General features: G+C 45.6%; 1 protein-coding gene across 2 annotated transcripts in view; it reads left to right on the top strand.

Moving 5' to 3' along the window:
- Positions 1–15,070, top strand: part of TMEFF1 (transmembrane protein with EGF like and two follistatin like domains 1) — a 142,995-nt gene that overhangs the window by 35,963 nt on the left and 91,962 nt on the right. Inside the window, exon 1 of one of the 2 annotated variants that reach the window (XM_032635708.1) lies at positions 12,780–13,378. The exons of the other annotated variant lie outside the window; for it this stretch is intronic. Coding sequence (XP_032491599.1) covers positions 13,183–13,378 — 196 coding nt within the window. The 5' untranslated portion in view covers positions 12,780–13,182. Of the gene's footprint in view, positions 1–12,779; positions 13,379–15,070 lie in introns of those variants that run through there. 2 annotated transcript variants of the gene reach the window in all.

The raw sequence follows: 15,070 nt of genomic DNA, 5'->3' as shown, positions 1-15,070 counted from the left end.
AGGGCTGCCTGAAAACCTACTTCAAATGGAAGGAAGTTAGCATTTATTGAATATTTTCTATGGGTGCTAAGAACATTCATATATTATTTCATTTTATTCTTAAAATACTCTGTAGGAGTAGGTCATATTATCCATATTTTAAAGATAATGGAATGAAGCTTGGAGAGGTTAAGTGTCTTATTCAAAATCACATACCCAAAGTTTTGGAGATGGTTGTACAACAATGTGGATAAACTTAATGTCACTGAACTTTACACTTAAAAACAGTTAGAAGGGTAAATTTTGTGGTATTTCACCACAGTAAGAAAAAAATCACATACCTAGCTTAACTAGATTTAGATCCCGAGTTAGTATGCTTTGATTAGTCTGCTTATGGCTGGTTATGATTATCAACATCTGCTAGGACTGATGAGAACAGTCCTAGCAGAGAGAAGCAGAGAGAAGAGCTAAGTGAGGTTAAAGGTATCAGCAACGGCAAAGGTGGTACCCAATTCTGTCTGACAGCAAGCTGAGAATCAGTGACCAAGGCAAAAAAGAGAGGTCACCCATCAGTCTTGCCATTTAGTGCTTCTCAAACGTTAACGTGGATAAGAATCACCTGGGCATCTTGTTAAAAATGCAGATTCTGATTCAGTAAGTCTGGGCTAGGGCCAAATTTTACATTCCTAACAAGCTTCCAGGTACCAGTGATATTGATGATCCATGGGCCAAACATTGAGTAGCAAGGATTTTAGATCACAGGAACTTCCAGGGCAGCTCTCTAAGTGTTTCAGATCCCTTGCATCAGAGAATCTGGGGCGCTTTCCCAAAGCAAGTTCTGCGCCCCTGCCCCGACCTACTGAAATCAGAATCTCTGAGGGCAAGACTGGGAATCTAAACTTCTAACAAGCTTCCCTGTTGCTTGTTAGGTGTAATAAAGTTGAAGAACCACTGCTAATAGGACATCACCATAGTATGATAACAAAAATCACTTTGTTTCCATTCCCATTTCCAGTTTATAAAGTCTTTTTATATCCTGTTTCTCCTGTGCCTGTACAGCAAGATAATGAAGGCGATACAATTAGCCCCACTTTGCTGATGAGGAAACGGACACCTCCGGTGGTTAAGTGCTAGACCCAAAGGTCTTCAACTCCCAGAAAGTTTTCTTTTTATTATTTCATGGCTCTCTCTCCCACTTTACCATATCTTCACTTATAGTCCTACACAAATGAGAAGTTCTTTTATGTCTAAAAAGCTTTGCAGAGCAATTTTCTTTCTATGATGCTTTTAAAGATTTCAATCTAATTTAGCATATTAAGAAGCACAGTTTATGCTTAGAAGCATGAAGCTATCCAAGGTCATGGCAAAAAAAAATGTTTGAAGTAATGAAATAGATTGCATGGAATTTTTAAAAAATCCTTTTTTTACCCCTCACCTAGATTCACCAATTGTTAACAGTTTGCTTTTCCCTCTCTTTGAACCACTTGAAAGTTGCAGACTTTGACACTTCACCCCTAAATTCTTCAGCGTGCATATACTAAGAATAAGAACATTTTCCTACATCCACAATCCCATTATCCCATGTTTCTCCATTATCACACTGGAGAAAATTAATATTAACTCAGTAATATCTTCTATATGTAGTCTACATTCAAATTTATCCAGTTGTCTTAAGAATGTCTTTTATTGCTGTTTATTTTCTCAGATCCAATCAAGGTTTATTGCGTTTGGTTGTTTTGTGTCTTTAGTCTAATTTAATCTAGAAGAAATCTCCCTCCTTTGTTGTTTTTCATGACATTAAATTTCTTTTAAAGTCCAGGCCTCATCAATGTGCCCCACATTCTGGATTTATTTGATTACTTCCTCGTGATTAGGTTCAGGTTAAACTTCTTTGGCAAGACCATCTTATAGATAACTTCAGGTACCTCTGTTTACATAGTTTCAGGAGCCACATGGTCGAAAGCTGCCCCACCATTGGTGAGGCTAAATTTGATCACCTGGAGAAGGCAGCATCTGCTAGATCTCTCCATTATAAAGTTACTTCCTTTCACTCATAGTTAATTAGTTATATGTGGGGTGATAGTTTAAGTCTCTCTGAATATCCTGTCCCCAGCCACATTTCACCCCATGGTTTTAGCATCCATCAATGATCATTACTCAAATCAATTATTTCATGGGGATTTCAATGGTGATTAAACCAATCTTGGCCATTTGCCAGCATTTATACAGAAAGAAGGTATGCCAGATTGGAGAAAATCTGAATTTAGGTCACCTCAAGTCACGCCTGGCTACTCAGAAAGCATAGGGTCCACTTTGCTCCAACTCTCATAAAAGGCCATCTTCCTTAGAACTCCTGAGCCAGAGGTGAGTAGTAAGAGGTGTTGTTTTCTTTTTCCAGTGCTAATAAATGCCCACCTGAGAGGAAAGGCTCCCGATTTCCTTCTAAGCACGCCTACTCCAGGGTCCCTCTCGTGTCTGCCTCTGGTGCTGTCTATCTCTCCTGAGCGCTACTGGGGAAAATCATGTGCTTTCTCTTCCTTTATCATCAATGACCACTTCACAATTTTCTCTTCCTTCTCAAATCTGACCTCAAATTGCTGTGTGGTAGGGACTTGGGGCAGTAATCCAATTGAAAGGGAGGGGTCAGTGTACTTGATCTGAAGTGGTATCTGTTGTATATATTGCATGTCAGGAGTCAGTTTAAAGAGAAAGTAACTTTTTACATAAGATTGAGAGACTGCAACTGCTCACAGCAAAGATGGTAATGAAGATTAGGGTGGAAAGGCTAAGAGGGAGTTGATGGAGATTACAGGGGGCCAAAGCTGCCTTCAGCTACCTTTTGATGCAGCCACTCCCCCACCCACTATCCCCACTCCACGCTGCCCTCCTTGCTCTTTGGAGAAAGAGACCCTGAAGCCAAGATCCAGGATGTTCCTCAGTGTCTCAATACCATACCTACAACCCCCAACCCTACCCCCATATCAGCCTCCACTCTTCCCTCTTGTTTCAAAGAAGAAAGTGTCTTCCCTCAAAAGTCAGTCCCTCCATCCATGCTTTGAATTCCACGCCTCCTTGTCTTCTCAAGAATCTTACACATCTGATTATTGTTTTTCCTGTGTTGTACAGTCAATTCCCCCATCCCAGGATCTTTTCCATCATTGTTTAAATATTTTACAGTCTCATCTCAAAAAGTCCCTCCTCCACCCAGTCACCTCTAGCTTTGTTTCTCTTCTTCTCTTCACAGCCAAGCTGTCCAAATGTTCTGTCTCCACTTCCTACTTCCTACTCATGTCTCAGGAGGCTCCAATCTGGATCCTGCCTCTACCACTTTACCACATGGCTCTTGCTAAGATCACCGATGACTTCAAGTGACTCTATCCATTGGACACTATTCAGTACTCGTCTTGCTTGACCTTTTAGCAGCATTTGACCAGTTAGCCATGTCCTCCTTCTTGAAACATTTTTGTTCCTTGGTCTCTGTGACCCTGTTCTTTCCCTGGTTTTCCTCCTAATTTTCTGGCAGTTCTTTCACATTTCCCTCCATTGGAATTCCTCAGGGATTCAGGCTAGACCCTCTTCTAATTTTATAGTACAGTTGACCTTTGAACAACACGGGGTTAGGGGGACCAACCCTCCTCACAGTTGAAAATCTGAGTATAACTTTACGGTTGGCCCTCTGAATCCACAGCTCTGCGTTGGAGGAGTCAACCAACCTCATAGGGTGTAGTACTGTAGTACCTATTTATTGAAAAAATTGAGTGGACCCTTGCAGTTCAAATCCATGTTGTTTGAGGGCCAACTGTATCTCATATACTTTTAAGTTGTCACACCCACTTCTATGACTTCAATTAACTTTTTCTCTGCAGAATCCCACACTTACATGTCCATTGTAAATCTCTTATGAGCACCAGACTTATACATCCAACTGCTATTGGATGTCTTGTTACAGATGCCTCAGTGGCCCCTCAAACTCAGTGTGCCTACAACTGAGCTTCTCATCCTCTCTCCAAACTGGCTTTTTCTCCAGAGGTGGCTGTTTTAGTAAACACCCTTGAACCTAGGAATAACCATGGCTTGATACATTCTCTCCCTCAGCTCCCACATCTAGTTCGTCATCAAATTCTGTTGATTTTACTTCTTTAACCTGTCTAATTCATTTACTTATCCCCATCTTCCTTAGTTCAAGCCACCATCATCACTTACCCAGACCACTAATAGCTCTCCCATGGTTTTCTTGGGTACATTTTGGCTTTCCAATCCATTCTGCACACTACAGCCCAAGCTATTTTTCAACAGTGTCATTGAGATACAATTAACATACCTTACAGGTCATGCATATAACCAAGTAATCTTTTTTTTTTAATTGAAGTATAGTTGACTTACAGTGTTCCATAACCAAGTAATCTTCTAAAAACATAAATCTGAGCAGCTTATTCCCCATTCATAATCTTTGGATCAAATCTGAATCCTTATTCTGGCTTAAAAGGCCCGGTGTGGTTTGGTTTCTAACTTCATCCTTTGTGTCATCTGACTCCTCACTCTCTAGGTTTCAACCACAGCTGCCTTTTCTCTCTCTTTTTTTTTTTTTTGGCGGCACGCGGGCCTCTCACTGTTGTGGCCTCTCCCGTTGCGGAGCACAGGCTCCGGACGCACAGGCTCAGCGGCCATGGCTCACGGGCCCAGCCGCTCCGCGGCATGTGGGATCCTCTCGGACCGCGGCACGAACCCGCGTCGCCTGCATCGGCAGGCGGACTCTCAACCACTGCGCCACCAGGGAAGCCCTTCTCTGTTTCTTAAACTTGCCTTATTCTTTATCATTCTTACATGTTGAACTTTCCTCATAGAATACTGTTCCCTCTCTACCCCACTCTAACTCTTCAGCAGTCTCCCAGGTTTGGCTTAATATCACGTCTTAGGGGAAGCTTTCCTTGATACTAGTACCCAACCCCTAGGAGTTAGGGGTCCCTGCCTGGTGCTTTTACACCTCCTTTGCAAAACCCTTCATAACTGTAATTGATTGTTTAAAGTCTGACTTCCTGTTAGACAATAGGACAGGGACTGTGTCTATCTGATTCACATCTGCATCCTCACTGCCTAACACGGTTGCCTGGCACATAATGGGCAATCTCTACATATTGTTGGATGAATGCGGCTACTGTCACTGCTTTCCATGCCCTGCCCTGACCCCTGCTCCCATTGTTGTTGAAGTCACCACTATCAGAGCTGCCCAAAGTCTCATCACTATTGTTCTGCTTTGAGAGAAACAGCTTTAGAATGTGGTCTTGCTGTTTCACCTTTACAACTCCCTTAATTAGGAACCCAGATTAAGTGCCAGGTCTAACTATGTTGACCCTGATGCTGAGTCCCAAGGCCATCAGACTGTAGGGAATGATTTTCAACTGTTTGCCAAGGGAGAAGAGTTAGAAAACCACCGACTCAATTCAAGTTCACATGTACATGTACTGATGAGTTGCTGTATACAGTAATGTGTGCATGGATATACACATTTAAATGTGCTACATGTACAAATACAGGGTCCAGCTGTCACACTCAAATATGCAGACATACACACTCTCCCAGAGGCAACCTTATATATACTCATTCCCTACATATGCACACAGAGAGTAAAAGGACATATGCTTGGCACTTATGCATATGTACAGAGGCAAGCTGATATACTCATTACATATATATATACACATAGGCAAATGACATATGCTCAGTACATATGTGTACATACAGAGTCAAGCTGACATACTTAAACATACACAGTGGTAAAATAGAATTATTTAGCTCCATTTGACTCACTCTAATTCCTCCGTGTACTTAACTCCTTGCTTTATCTCTCCTTCATGATTCTTAGCCCAATGGATGCCATTCTCAAGTTCCCAGGCTCTTGCCTGTAACCTCGTGTCCCTTCCTTTTGACCTACCTGGCTAACTGTCACAGCTTGCCCCTCCAGTAGCTTGGCTGCCCCTGCTAGGCACCAGGCTGCCCTCCTGCAGGTCTCTCTAGTAGCCAGCCAGGTCAGATGAGCTCCTTTGACTGCTGACTTTAACTCTTAAGATGACCATAAGCTTTGGAGTCAGACAGACCTCGATTTGAGTCCCAGTCCTACTGCCCACTAGCTGTGTAACCTTGGACAAATAATTAAATGCTCCAAACCTCAGTTTTCTCATCTACAGAATGAGGATAATATTATCATAGCACCCTCCCCATTAGGTGTCTGGGTGCATTACATTAGATAATACAAGTGGCGCTCTTAGCCTAGTATATAAATGCAGTTAATGGCTATTGCCACTCATAACAGCTTACATTTATTTGCTTATCATGCCACTACTACCTCTAGCCAATTACTTATTGAATACTTACAATGTACTAAGCATTGTTCAAAGCACTTTACCTGTGCAAACCCATTTTATCCTTACAACAACCCTATGAAGTAAGTAAAAATTCTGTTTCCATGTTACAGATTATGAAACTGAGGTCCAGAGAATTGAAGTAACTTATCCAAGGTCATTAAACTAGCAAGTGGCAGAGCCAAGATGCAAAACCAGATGCTTTGGTTCCAGAGCTTACACTCTTAATTACTATGCTATACCTCTTACTACAATTTATGTGTGATTGTCTTTGTCAGAGAAGCTATTTCTTTGGTACAATCCTTTATGAGTTAAACCCTTGGAGAAATTTTTGAATTGCAGCTGAAAATTTCCATTTGCTGAAAGATGGAGAAAATCTTCATTCTGTATTCAGCGCAATACTGAACAATTGAATGACAAGAAGACCTGCTGGCAAAACCCAGAGATACCTCTTCAGTCTCTCTACCCACTCACAGGGACTGTTTGGGTGAGAAGCCTTTCATACTGACAGAATTATAGTGCTGAAGTCTCTTCTCCTCAGGCAGAGTAAGGCTACTCTTTGAATTCCTACAGCACTTTTTTGTTCAGATGTCTGTAACCCTGGCCTCCTTGGCTTATGCCCATCTACAGAATTGAGGACCATTAAGGCCATGTGGGTAACAAGAATGGTGCCTTCAACTGGAGTTGTAATTACAAGCAAATTAATCACAATAATCCCTGCATGTAATCACAAGAAGCCCCAACAAAAGTCTCCTGACGCGCTGGCAGGGGGCTCAGGATGACTTGTGCACACCCCTTGGTGGGTGTACTATTAGTGGTGCCAATCTTTGCTCCATCTTGTATCAGGTGATGATGCCTCTCCACCTGCTCATGCTTGTGATGTGGTGGGGCTTTGGAGTCAGATGGGGCCAGGTGACTCCAACTTCCTAGCTTTGCTGTTTAGGTAGGTTACTTAACCTCATGAGCCTCGGTTTCCTCATCTATAAAATGCAACTAGTACCTACCAGCAGGGTAGGTGAGAAAATCAGTGACAACAAATAGGAAGTGCCTGGCAGTACCTGGGATGTAGCAGGTCTTCAGTGAATTATAGTTACTATTGTCATGGCTCAACCCAACAATTATTCTCTTCCACCAATATTATTATGGGGTCTCTCCGACTAGACTATAAGTTCTGTGAGAAGCAGAGACTTTGTTTTGTTCAGTGTTGTTTCTCAGCATCTAGAACAGTGCATAGGCCATAGTAGGTGCTCAGTAAATATTTGTTGAATGAAGTTTAAAGCCGGTTGATCTTGTTCTCTGTCCCCACTATGCTGGCCAGCATTCAGACCCTCTTGTTCACAGGCCCTTTGCTCTGATGTTCCCTCTGCCTGGAACAATCCTTCTTCACCTAGTTAACTCCTACTCATCCTCCTGATCTTAGCACAAGTATCACTCTTTCAGATTTTGACCTTCCCTTTCAAAGCCTCTGTCAACATTGTTGCAATTTTACTTTGTTTTTGCGGTATGCGGGCCTCTCACTGTTGTGGCCTCTCCTGTTGCGGAGCACAGGCTCTGGAAGCGCAGGCTCAGCGGCCATGGCTCACGGGCCCAGCCGCTCCGCGGCATGTGGGATCCTTCCGGACCGGGGCACGAACCCGTGTCCCCTGCATCGGCAGGCAGACTCTCAACCACTGTGCCACCAGGGAAGCCCCGCAATTTTCCTTTTATTCGTATAACTGTTTGATTAATATTTGACAGTAAACTTCATAAGGACAGGGACCAGATCTGTTGTACCCATCACTGTATTTTCAGGGACTAGAAGTAGACTTTCGGTATAAATTTGCTGAATGAATGAATGACTTTATCCACTCTTTCCATTTTTTTTTTTTTGGTTGTTACTGTTGTTTTTGAGGCTTGTGGGATCTCAGTTCCCCCACCAGGGACTGAACCCAGGCCACGGCAGTAAAAGCCCCAAATCCTAACCAATAGGCCACTAGGGAACTTTTTTCATTTTTTAAAAAGACCGCGCCGTTCTCTAGGAAGTGGGGTCCAATTTCTTGAGTTGGGTCAGAGGTCAGTCCCAGGCTTGCACTGGGGCTGCACCATAAATCATTCCAGTGTTTCTGGACTGAACTCAAGTACTGTGATCCTCTCCTACCAGGGCCAATTTGTCAGTCCCAGAGTTCTCATTACTGCTTATCAGGGCTTCATTATGCAGCTAGACCCTCCAGCAGGAGATCCAGCAAGGCCAGAATTTTGGCTGGGTTGGGAGTGTGAAGTAGGATTTGCCCCTTACTCCTCCTCTCCGCCCCCACTCTATGTCTGTTTAGTGTTTATCACACTGAGTTGTAATGATTAATTTTTAGATGTACGCCCTCCCCCTCCCCCAGCTAGGAAGGACTATCTCTTTCTCCCAGAGGCTATTGTGATGCCTAGCATGCAGCTGATGCTGACAAAGATTTCCTGAAGGAATGCAATGTTTTCCATGAATGAAACTTTACTGGGGCCAAAAACCAACTCACAGGAGAGGGCACTACCTCTGGCTTTTTTTTTTTTTAAACCTGAGCCAATAAATCTCTTTTAGTTTAAGTTAATTTGGATAGTGTTTGTTTTCTATTACTTGGAACTGAAAACATTCTGATAGAGCATAACTAATGGTGTTCAAGTATGGGATCTCTGATAGATTATTGTTAAAAAATATTCATTACATAGTCACTCCTTCTTACCTCCATAAAAAGAATAGACTTCTCTACCCCTTTGTCTTTGGGCTCAGCTATGAGACTTGCTTTAGCCAGTGGGATGTTAGCAGACATGTACAAACAGGGGTGTGAAAAGTGCTTGCACAATTGGGCATGCCCCTTGTACCACTACCACCTCCATAAAAAGAGGTTCCCCCAGGTAGCTTCTGCCCTTTCAGCTGGGACCCCAAAGTGAATACTCCTGGAGAAGATCAGAACTCAACCTGTACACAGGAGCCAAGACAAGCTGAACCTGTAGTTTAGAGCAGAACCATCCAGCCAAGCCTATAGTCAACCCCCAGCCCTATGAGAAATGAGTGTTTACTATAGTACATTGCTGACATTTTGTAGTTGTTTGTTATGGAGCAATAACTGACTAATAAGGTTAGCCCAGGGGGTTCCAAACTGGCAGTGTATGTGAATTACTTAGAGAACTTTAAAATAAATAAGGGATACTTGAGCTTCCCCCAGAATGTCTGGAGTGGTATTCAGAAATCTATATTCTTTTAAAATTCTCTGGGTGGTTTTTATGTAGTGAGTCCCCCACTCTTTTGTTATCTGACATTTTGGGGTCACCAATATTAAAGCATGTGATGGGGGTTCTATTAAACGACCACTAAGATTTTTTTAATTTGAGAGGTTGGGATTGACATATATACACTAATATGTATAAAACAGATAACTAAGAACCTGCTTATAAAAAAATAAAATAAAATTCAAATAAAAAAAGCAATAAAAAAAGAATTTTATTGAGTTATAGTTGATTTACAATATGAGTTTCAGGTGTACCACATATGGATTCAAAATTTTTATAGATTATACTCCATTTAAAGTTGTTATAAAATGTTGGCTATAATCCCTGTGCTATACAATATATCCTTGTAGCTTATTTATTTTATACATGGTAGTTTGTACCTCTTAAGATCTCTTTTCGTCTCTGAGACTGGATGATTGAAGTCAGAGAACTCCTGTTTCTGAAGTACAATCCTTTTCAGTTTGAAAACTTTTGAGAAATCTGTGTTGAATTTTTCTTAGCTGATTTGGAGAAAGATGCAGAAGTAAATTAGCTGTGATTTATGGCCATAGGAGTTTTGTTTTTTATTTAAGGATTGTCTCCTCTTAGTATTTCTGCCTGGGCTATGGTTAGCAGTCAAATGAAAATTAAAAGCAGAAGACTGGGGCTGGGTGAGTCAAAACACATGGCAGGAAAAAAATCACTGGTGAGGTCAAGTTTAGGGGAGAAGCTGCTGAAGGAGTGGTCTGAGAGGAGCCTTCAGCTGTGGCTTAGCAATTAGGAACCTGAGATCACACCTGATGCAGAAGCCAGTTGAAGTTTAGCTGAATAATTGCCATGCCACTGCCCAGTTTAGAGGTTTGAGGCAATCTTAATAAAATGTTACAAATGTGAATTTATATAAAAAGAATGATAAAAGTATAATTTAAAAGAAAATAGCTTTTTAAAGTTATAACAATAAAAATTTTCATTGACAAAAATTCGAACAATATAGAAAAGTATAAAGAACAGGCATCTTTTTCTTATAGTTTTTTTTGTTTGTTTTTTAATTTTATTTATTTTTTTATTTATTTTTGGCTGTGTTGGGTCTTCATTTCTCTGCGAGGGCTTCTCTAGTTGCGGCAAGTGGGGGCCACTCTAAATCGCTGTGCGTGGGCCTCTCACTACTGCAGCCTCTCTTGTTGCGGAGCACAGGCTCCAGACGCGCAGGCTCAGTAATTGTGGCTCACAGGCCTAGTTGCTCCGTGGCATGTGAGATCTTCCCAAACCAGGGCTTGAACCCGTGTCCCTTGCATTGGCAGGCAGATTCTCAACCACTGCACCACCAGGGAAGCCCCAAGAACAGGAATCTTTTATTCATAAGCCCACCTTTCAGAGATAACCACTGCTAATATATTGCTGTGTATTCTTCTGAACTTTTTTCCTATAGATGTGTACACACACATGCCTATTTCAGAAAAATAGAATTTTCTTATACATACTCATTAGTATCACTTTTTTCCATGTCAGTAAACACTAACCAATCATCACTGTTAAAACTGCATAATACTCCATTGTGCAAGGAGGTACCATACTGGGACTTACCTGGTGGCGCAGTGGTTAAGAATCCACCTGCCAGTGCAGGGGACATGAGTTCGATCCCTGGTCCGGGAAGATCCCACATGCTGCGGAGCAACTAAGCCTGTGCGCCACAACTACTGAGCCCGCGCTCTGGAGCCCACAAGCCACAGCTATTGAGCCCGCACGCATAGAGCCCACGCTCTGCAACAAGAGAAGCCACCGCAATGAGAAGCCCGTGCACCGCAATGAAGAGTAGCCCTTGCGTAGCAACGAAAACCCAACGCAGCCAAAAATAAAGAAAGAAATAATTAAAAAAAAAAAAAAAAAAGAGGTACCATACTTTAGTTCCCACAGATGGATATTTAGAGTACATTTACTATTATAAAAAGGCTGTGGTGGATATCCACACAGACATTTTGTGTACTTGTCCAGTTATTTCTTTAGGCAAAATTCCAATATGTGTAATTGCTAGATTAAAGGATAAGCATTTTAAAGGTTTTGATACATAGTCGAATTGCCCTCCTCAAACATATAAATTAATAATGCTAGGTTTTGTCATTTCTTTTAACTCGTTAGTCATCAACAGGAAAAAAAAGTTTTGTAAGTTTAATCTGCCTTTTACTAGTAGTGGGTTTAAGTATCTTTTCATATTTATTGTCTGTATTTTATGTGAAGAAGACATTAGCTTCCCATTTTTCTACTGTATCAACTTTTTCCTTCTGATTTATATTAAGCATATTGTCTCCTATTTATATTGAAGACATTATCCCTAATGTGGCTTTGCTTGTAAAATCCAATGAGATTTTAAAATTCCTTCTGAGGTAAGAGGCAGCATAATAGAATGAAAAAAGTAGAGGAATTTCAAACAATTCAGTCCATGCTCTTACTGCCTGTGGCTGGGTCTCATTTTGCACAATGTGGTAGGAAGAGCACTGGATTGGGAGTCATCACTTTACCTCTCTGTGTCTCAACTTCCTCCTTTGTAGAATGCGGATGAGAATGAAAACTCCCTTGCAGGCTGTAAAAAAGAACTGGAGGGGATTCATGTAAAGTACGTTGTCCAGGTCTCGTATGTAGCAAATCCTATCTAAATATTAGCTATTATTAGGGGGAGAGGGCAGTATAGAATTTTAAAAACTATTTTAAATTCATTTGGCGTTTGTGGGAATAGGGTAGGGATGAGGATCCGAGTACTTTAGCCATTTATCCCCATCTCTAAGAACTACAAAGCTGGAGTCAGAACTTGAGTTCCAATTCTGGGGTCCTGCCCGTTTCCTCGTAGGTGACCTTGTACAAGTCACCTTCACTTCTCCGCGGCTCAGTTTCTTCACCTAGAAAATAGCTATATCATAGACCACCTGCCCTTTTGCTGGGCCAAAGAAACGGTTCAAAAATGCTCACAAAGGGCGGCAAAAATGTCTGTTAGGGTAATGCTTTCGGAGCCTCCACGGCGCCCGCCAGCCCCCCGTGGCCGGACCGAAGGGCGACAGCACCTCCCACCCCCCGCGCTCCCGCCCCGCCGCAGGAACAATAGCTCCCCCGGAGGCGGCGCCGGCCGCGGGCGGGGGCGGAGCTGCCGGCGCGAGCGCTGGGGGTGTGCGCGGGGCGGGGTCGTAGCCACCCCTCCCGCCGGCGGCTCTGTCACGCTCCCCTCACCGGGCGGGCCGGGGTCTTTGTGACGCGGCGGCGACGGCTGCGGACACAAAGGGAAGGCAAGCAGGCGAGCGAGGGGCTGGGCCTGCCCCCGCCCCGCGACCCCCGCCCCACGACCCCTTCCCGCCGCGCGCGCGCCCGCTCTTCCCCCGGCCTCGGTCTCCCCGGCGCGGGCTCGAACCCTCGCGCGCACCCGTCCCGACGCTCCGACTCCGTCCCGAGCGCGGCGGGCCAGGGCCTGGTGGGCGCTGCGGGTGGGGCGGGGATGCTGGGGGACTGCTACTGGGCGCAGCGGCGCGGCTGGTAGTTGGCGCCGAGGCAGCGGCGGGGCTCCCGGCGCGCGGCTGGATGCCCGGGGCCTGCGCTTCCCTGCGCTTCCCGCCGTCCAGGGGCGCCAGTCATGGGCGCCGCGGCCGCTGAGGCGCCGCTCCGGCTGCCGGCCGCGCCCCCGCTCGCCTTCTGCTGTTACACGTCGGTGCTTCTGCTTTTCGCTTTCTCTCTGCCCGGGAGCCGCGCGTCCAACCAGCCCCCGGGTGGCGGAGGCGGCGGCGGCGGGGACTGTCCCGGCGGCAAAGGCAAGAGCATCAACTGCTCAGGTAGGACTGGCCGGAGCGCGCCCCTGCGGCCCCTCCCTCCCTCCGCTCCCGCTGCCGCCTCCCTGCAGGTCCCCGCGACCCGGCTGGGCCGGGCCCGAGCGTGGGGGTCCTGGGAGCTGGGCCGAGGGTGAGCGAGGGCGCGGGGCAGGGCGCAAGCGCGCGGTGCGGGCTTGGGGACCGGCGTGGGGCCGGGGAGTGGCTGTGCGTGAGTCCGTGTGTGCCGGGTGGCTGGGCGCGGGCGGCCGGGAGTGTTGGGAGGAGGTGAGGCCCGACCGGCAGCGGCCGGGGCCCCCGGTGTGATCGTGGGTGTACACGCGGGAGCGCGTGTTTGTGTTGTGAAGGCTCAGGGGAGGGAGGGCGGCCCCAGGCAGGGATTTTCTGTGTGTATGTGTGACGGTGAGGGGCCAGGGGAGTGAATGTGAGCTGGGGAGAGTCCTTCTTCGGGCACTCGGGTCTCAGAGGGGTCGTGTGGGTAAAGGGAACGGGTGGCCCAGAGGACGCAGATTGACCAAGTAGAGTGATAGTGTGTGTGTGTGTGTGTGTGTGTGTGTGTGTCTTTTGGGTTGAGAGGTGGGCGCTCGGAGCTTGTAGTGACCCCGGGTCTGTGGATATGAGCAGGGAAGGTCCTGGGGCCCGGGAAGTGACCCTCTGCTTTTGTGTGTTGCGCTGGGTGAAGCCAGGAGCTCAGGGATGTGCCGGGGGTATGCACTGAAGAGGAAGGGTGCGGGTCCTGGGGTGAACCTCGTTTGTGTCGATTCAGAGGGAGGTTAGCTAGGGAATCATCCTGTGTAGGATTTAGCTAACAGAAAGAGGCAGTTAGGTCTCAGGGAGTGCCTCTGTGTAGCAAGGTGTGAGCCTGGTTAAGGTGGTGTGGAAAGAGGGAAGCGGTTCCGAGGGAGTGATCGTGTGCATGCGTTTGTCTGCTTTGCGGGAGGGCCTGGAGGTTGGCAGCCACGGGAGCACGGGAGTGACCTCTCCCCTCTCTCCGAGGCCGTCTGCACCCCCGCAGCTGCTGGAAACAAAGAGCCTGCTGGGGACAAGACTGTGGAGGAGGGTATCCTGGCCGTGAAGTTCCCTTTTCCTTTCACAATGGGTCCCAGAGGAGCCCTGGGGCAAGGAGAGGCTTCCAGGTCTCATTTAGGGGTGGGTAGGTCCTCCTGGAGCTGGCCTGGCAGATGCTAGTGATCATAAGCCACAGCCTTGCTAACTTGCCCTTTTATCAGTTATCATTCTCCACTTGTCTTCTTTGAACCAAGGGTGGGAGAAGCAGCATGGGGGGTGGGGGAGAGGGGGAAAGAGAGGGTGGACAGGCCACAGGGAATCCGGCTGGTCTGCCTGCCAGACAACCTTTGTACCCAAAGGGCTCTTGAAGGGGCATTTTTTTGGGGGGAGTGAGGAGGGAGCCAGAGGGCCTCAGCACAGGTGCTTATGCTACCCTACATGAAGAAAACCTTTGGCCCGCTGTTAAGGTTTGAAGGTCTAAAAATCTTTTAATAATTGTCATAATGACATGTTTTATGATCAGGGAGGGGTTAGCATAGTAAACAACAGTGTGTCCATTAAAACTTTTCCACCCATGAAATAACTTTTACTTTATTTTTCTAATTAAAAAAAAACTTTATTTATTTTTGGCTGTGTTGGGTCTTCATTGCTGCGTGTGGGCTTTCTCTAGTTGGGGCGCCCGGGCTTCTC

This window comes from Phocoena sinus, chromosome 6 (assembly GCF_008692025.1).
Source record: "Phocoena sinus isolate mPhoSin1 chromosome 6, mPhoSin1.pri, whole genome shotgun sequence".
NCBI lineage: Eukaryota > Metazoa > Chordata > Mammalia > Artiodactyla > Phocoenidae > Phocoena > Phocoena sinus.
The sequence above is the reverse complement of the archived record's forward strand: the minus strand, read 5'-3'. Positions and strand labels throughout refer to the sequence as shown.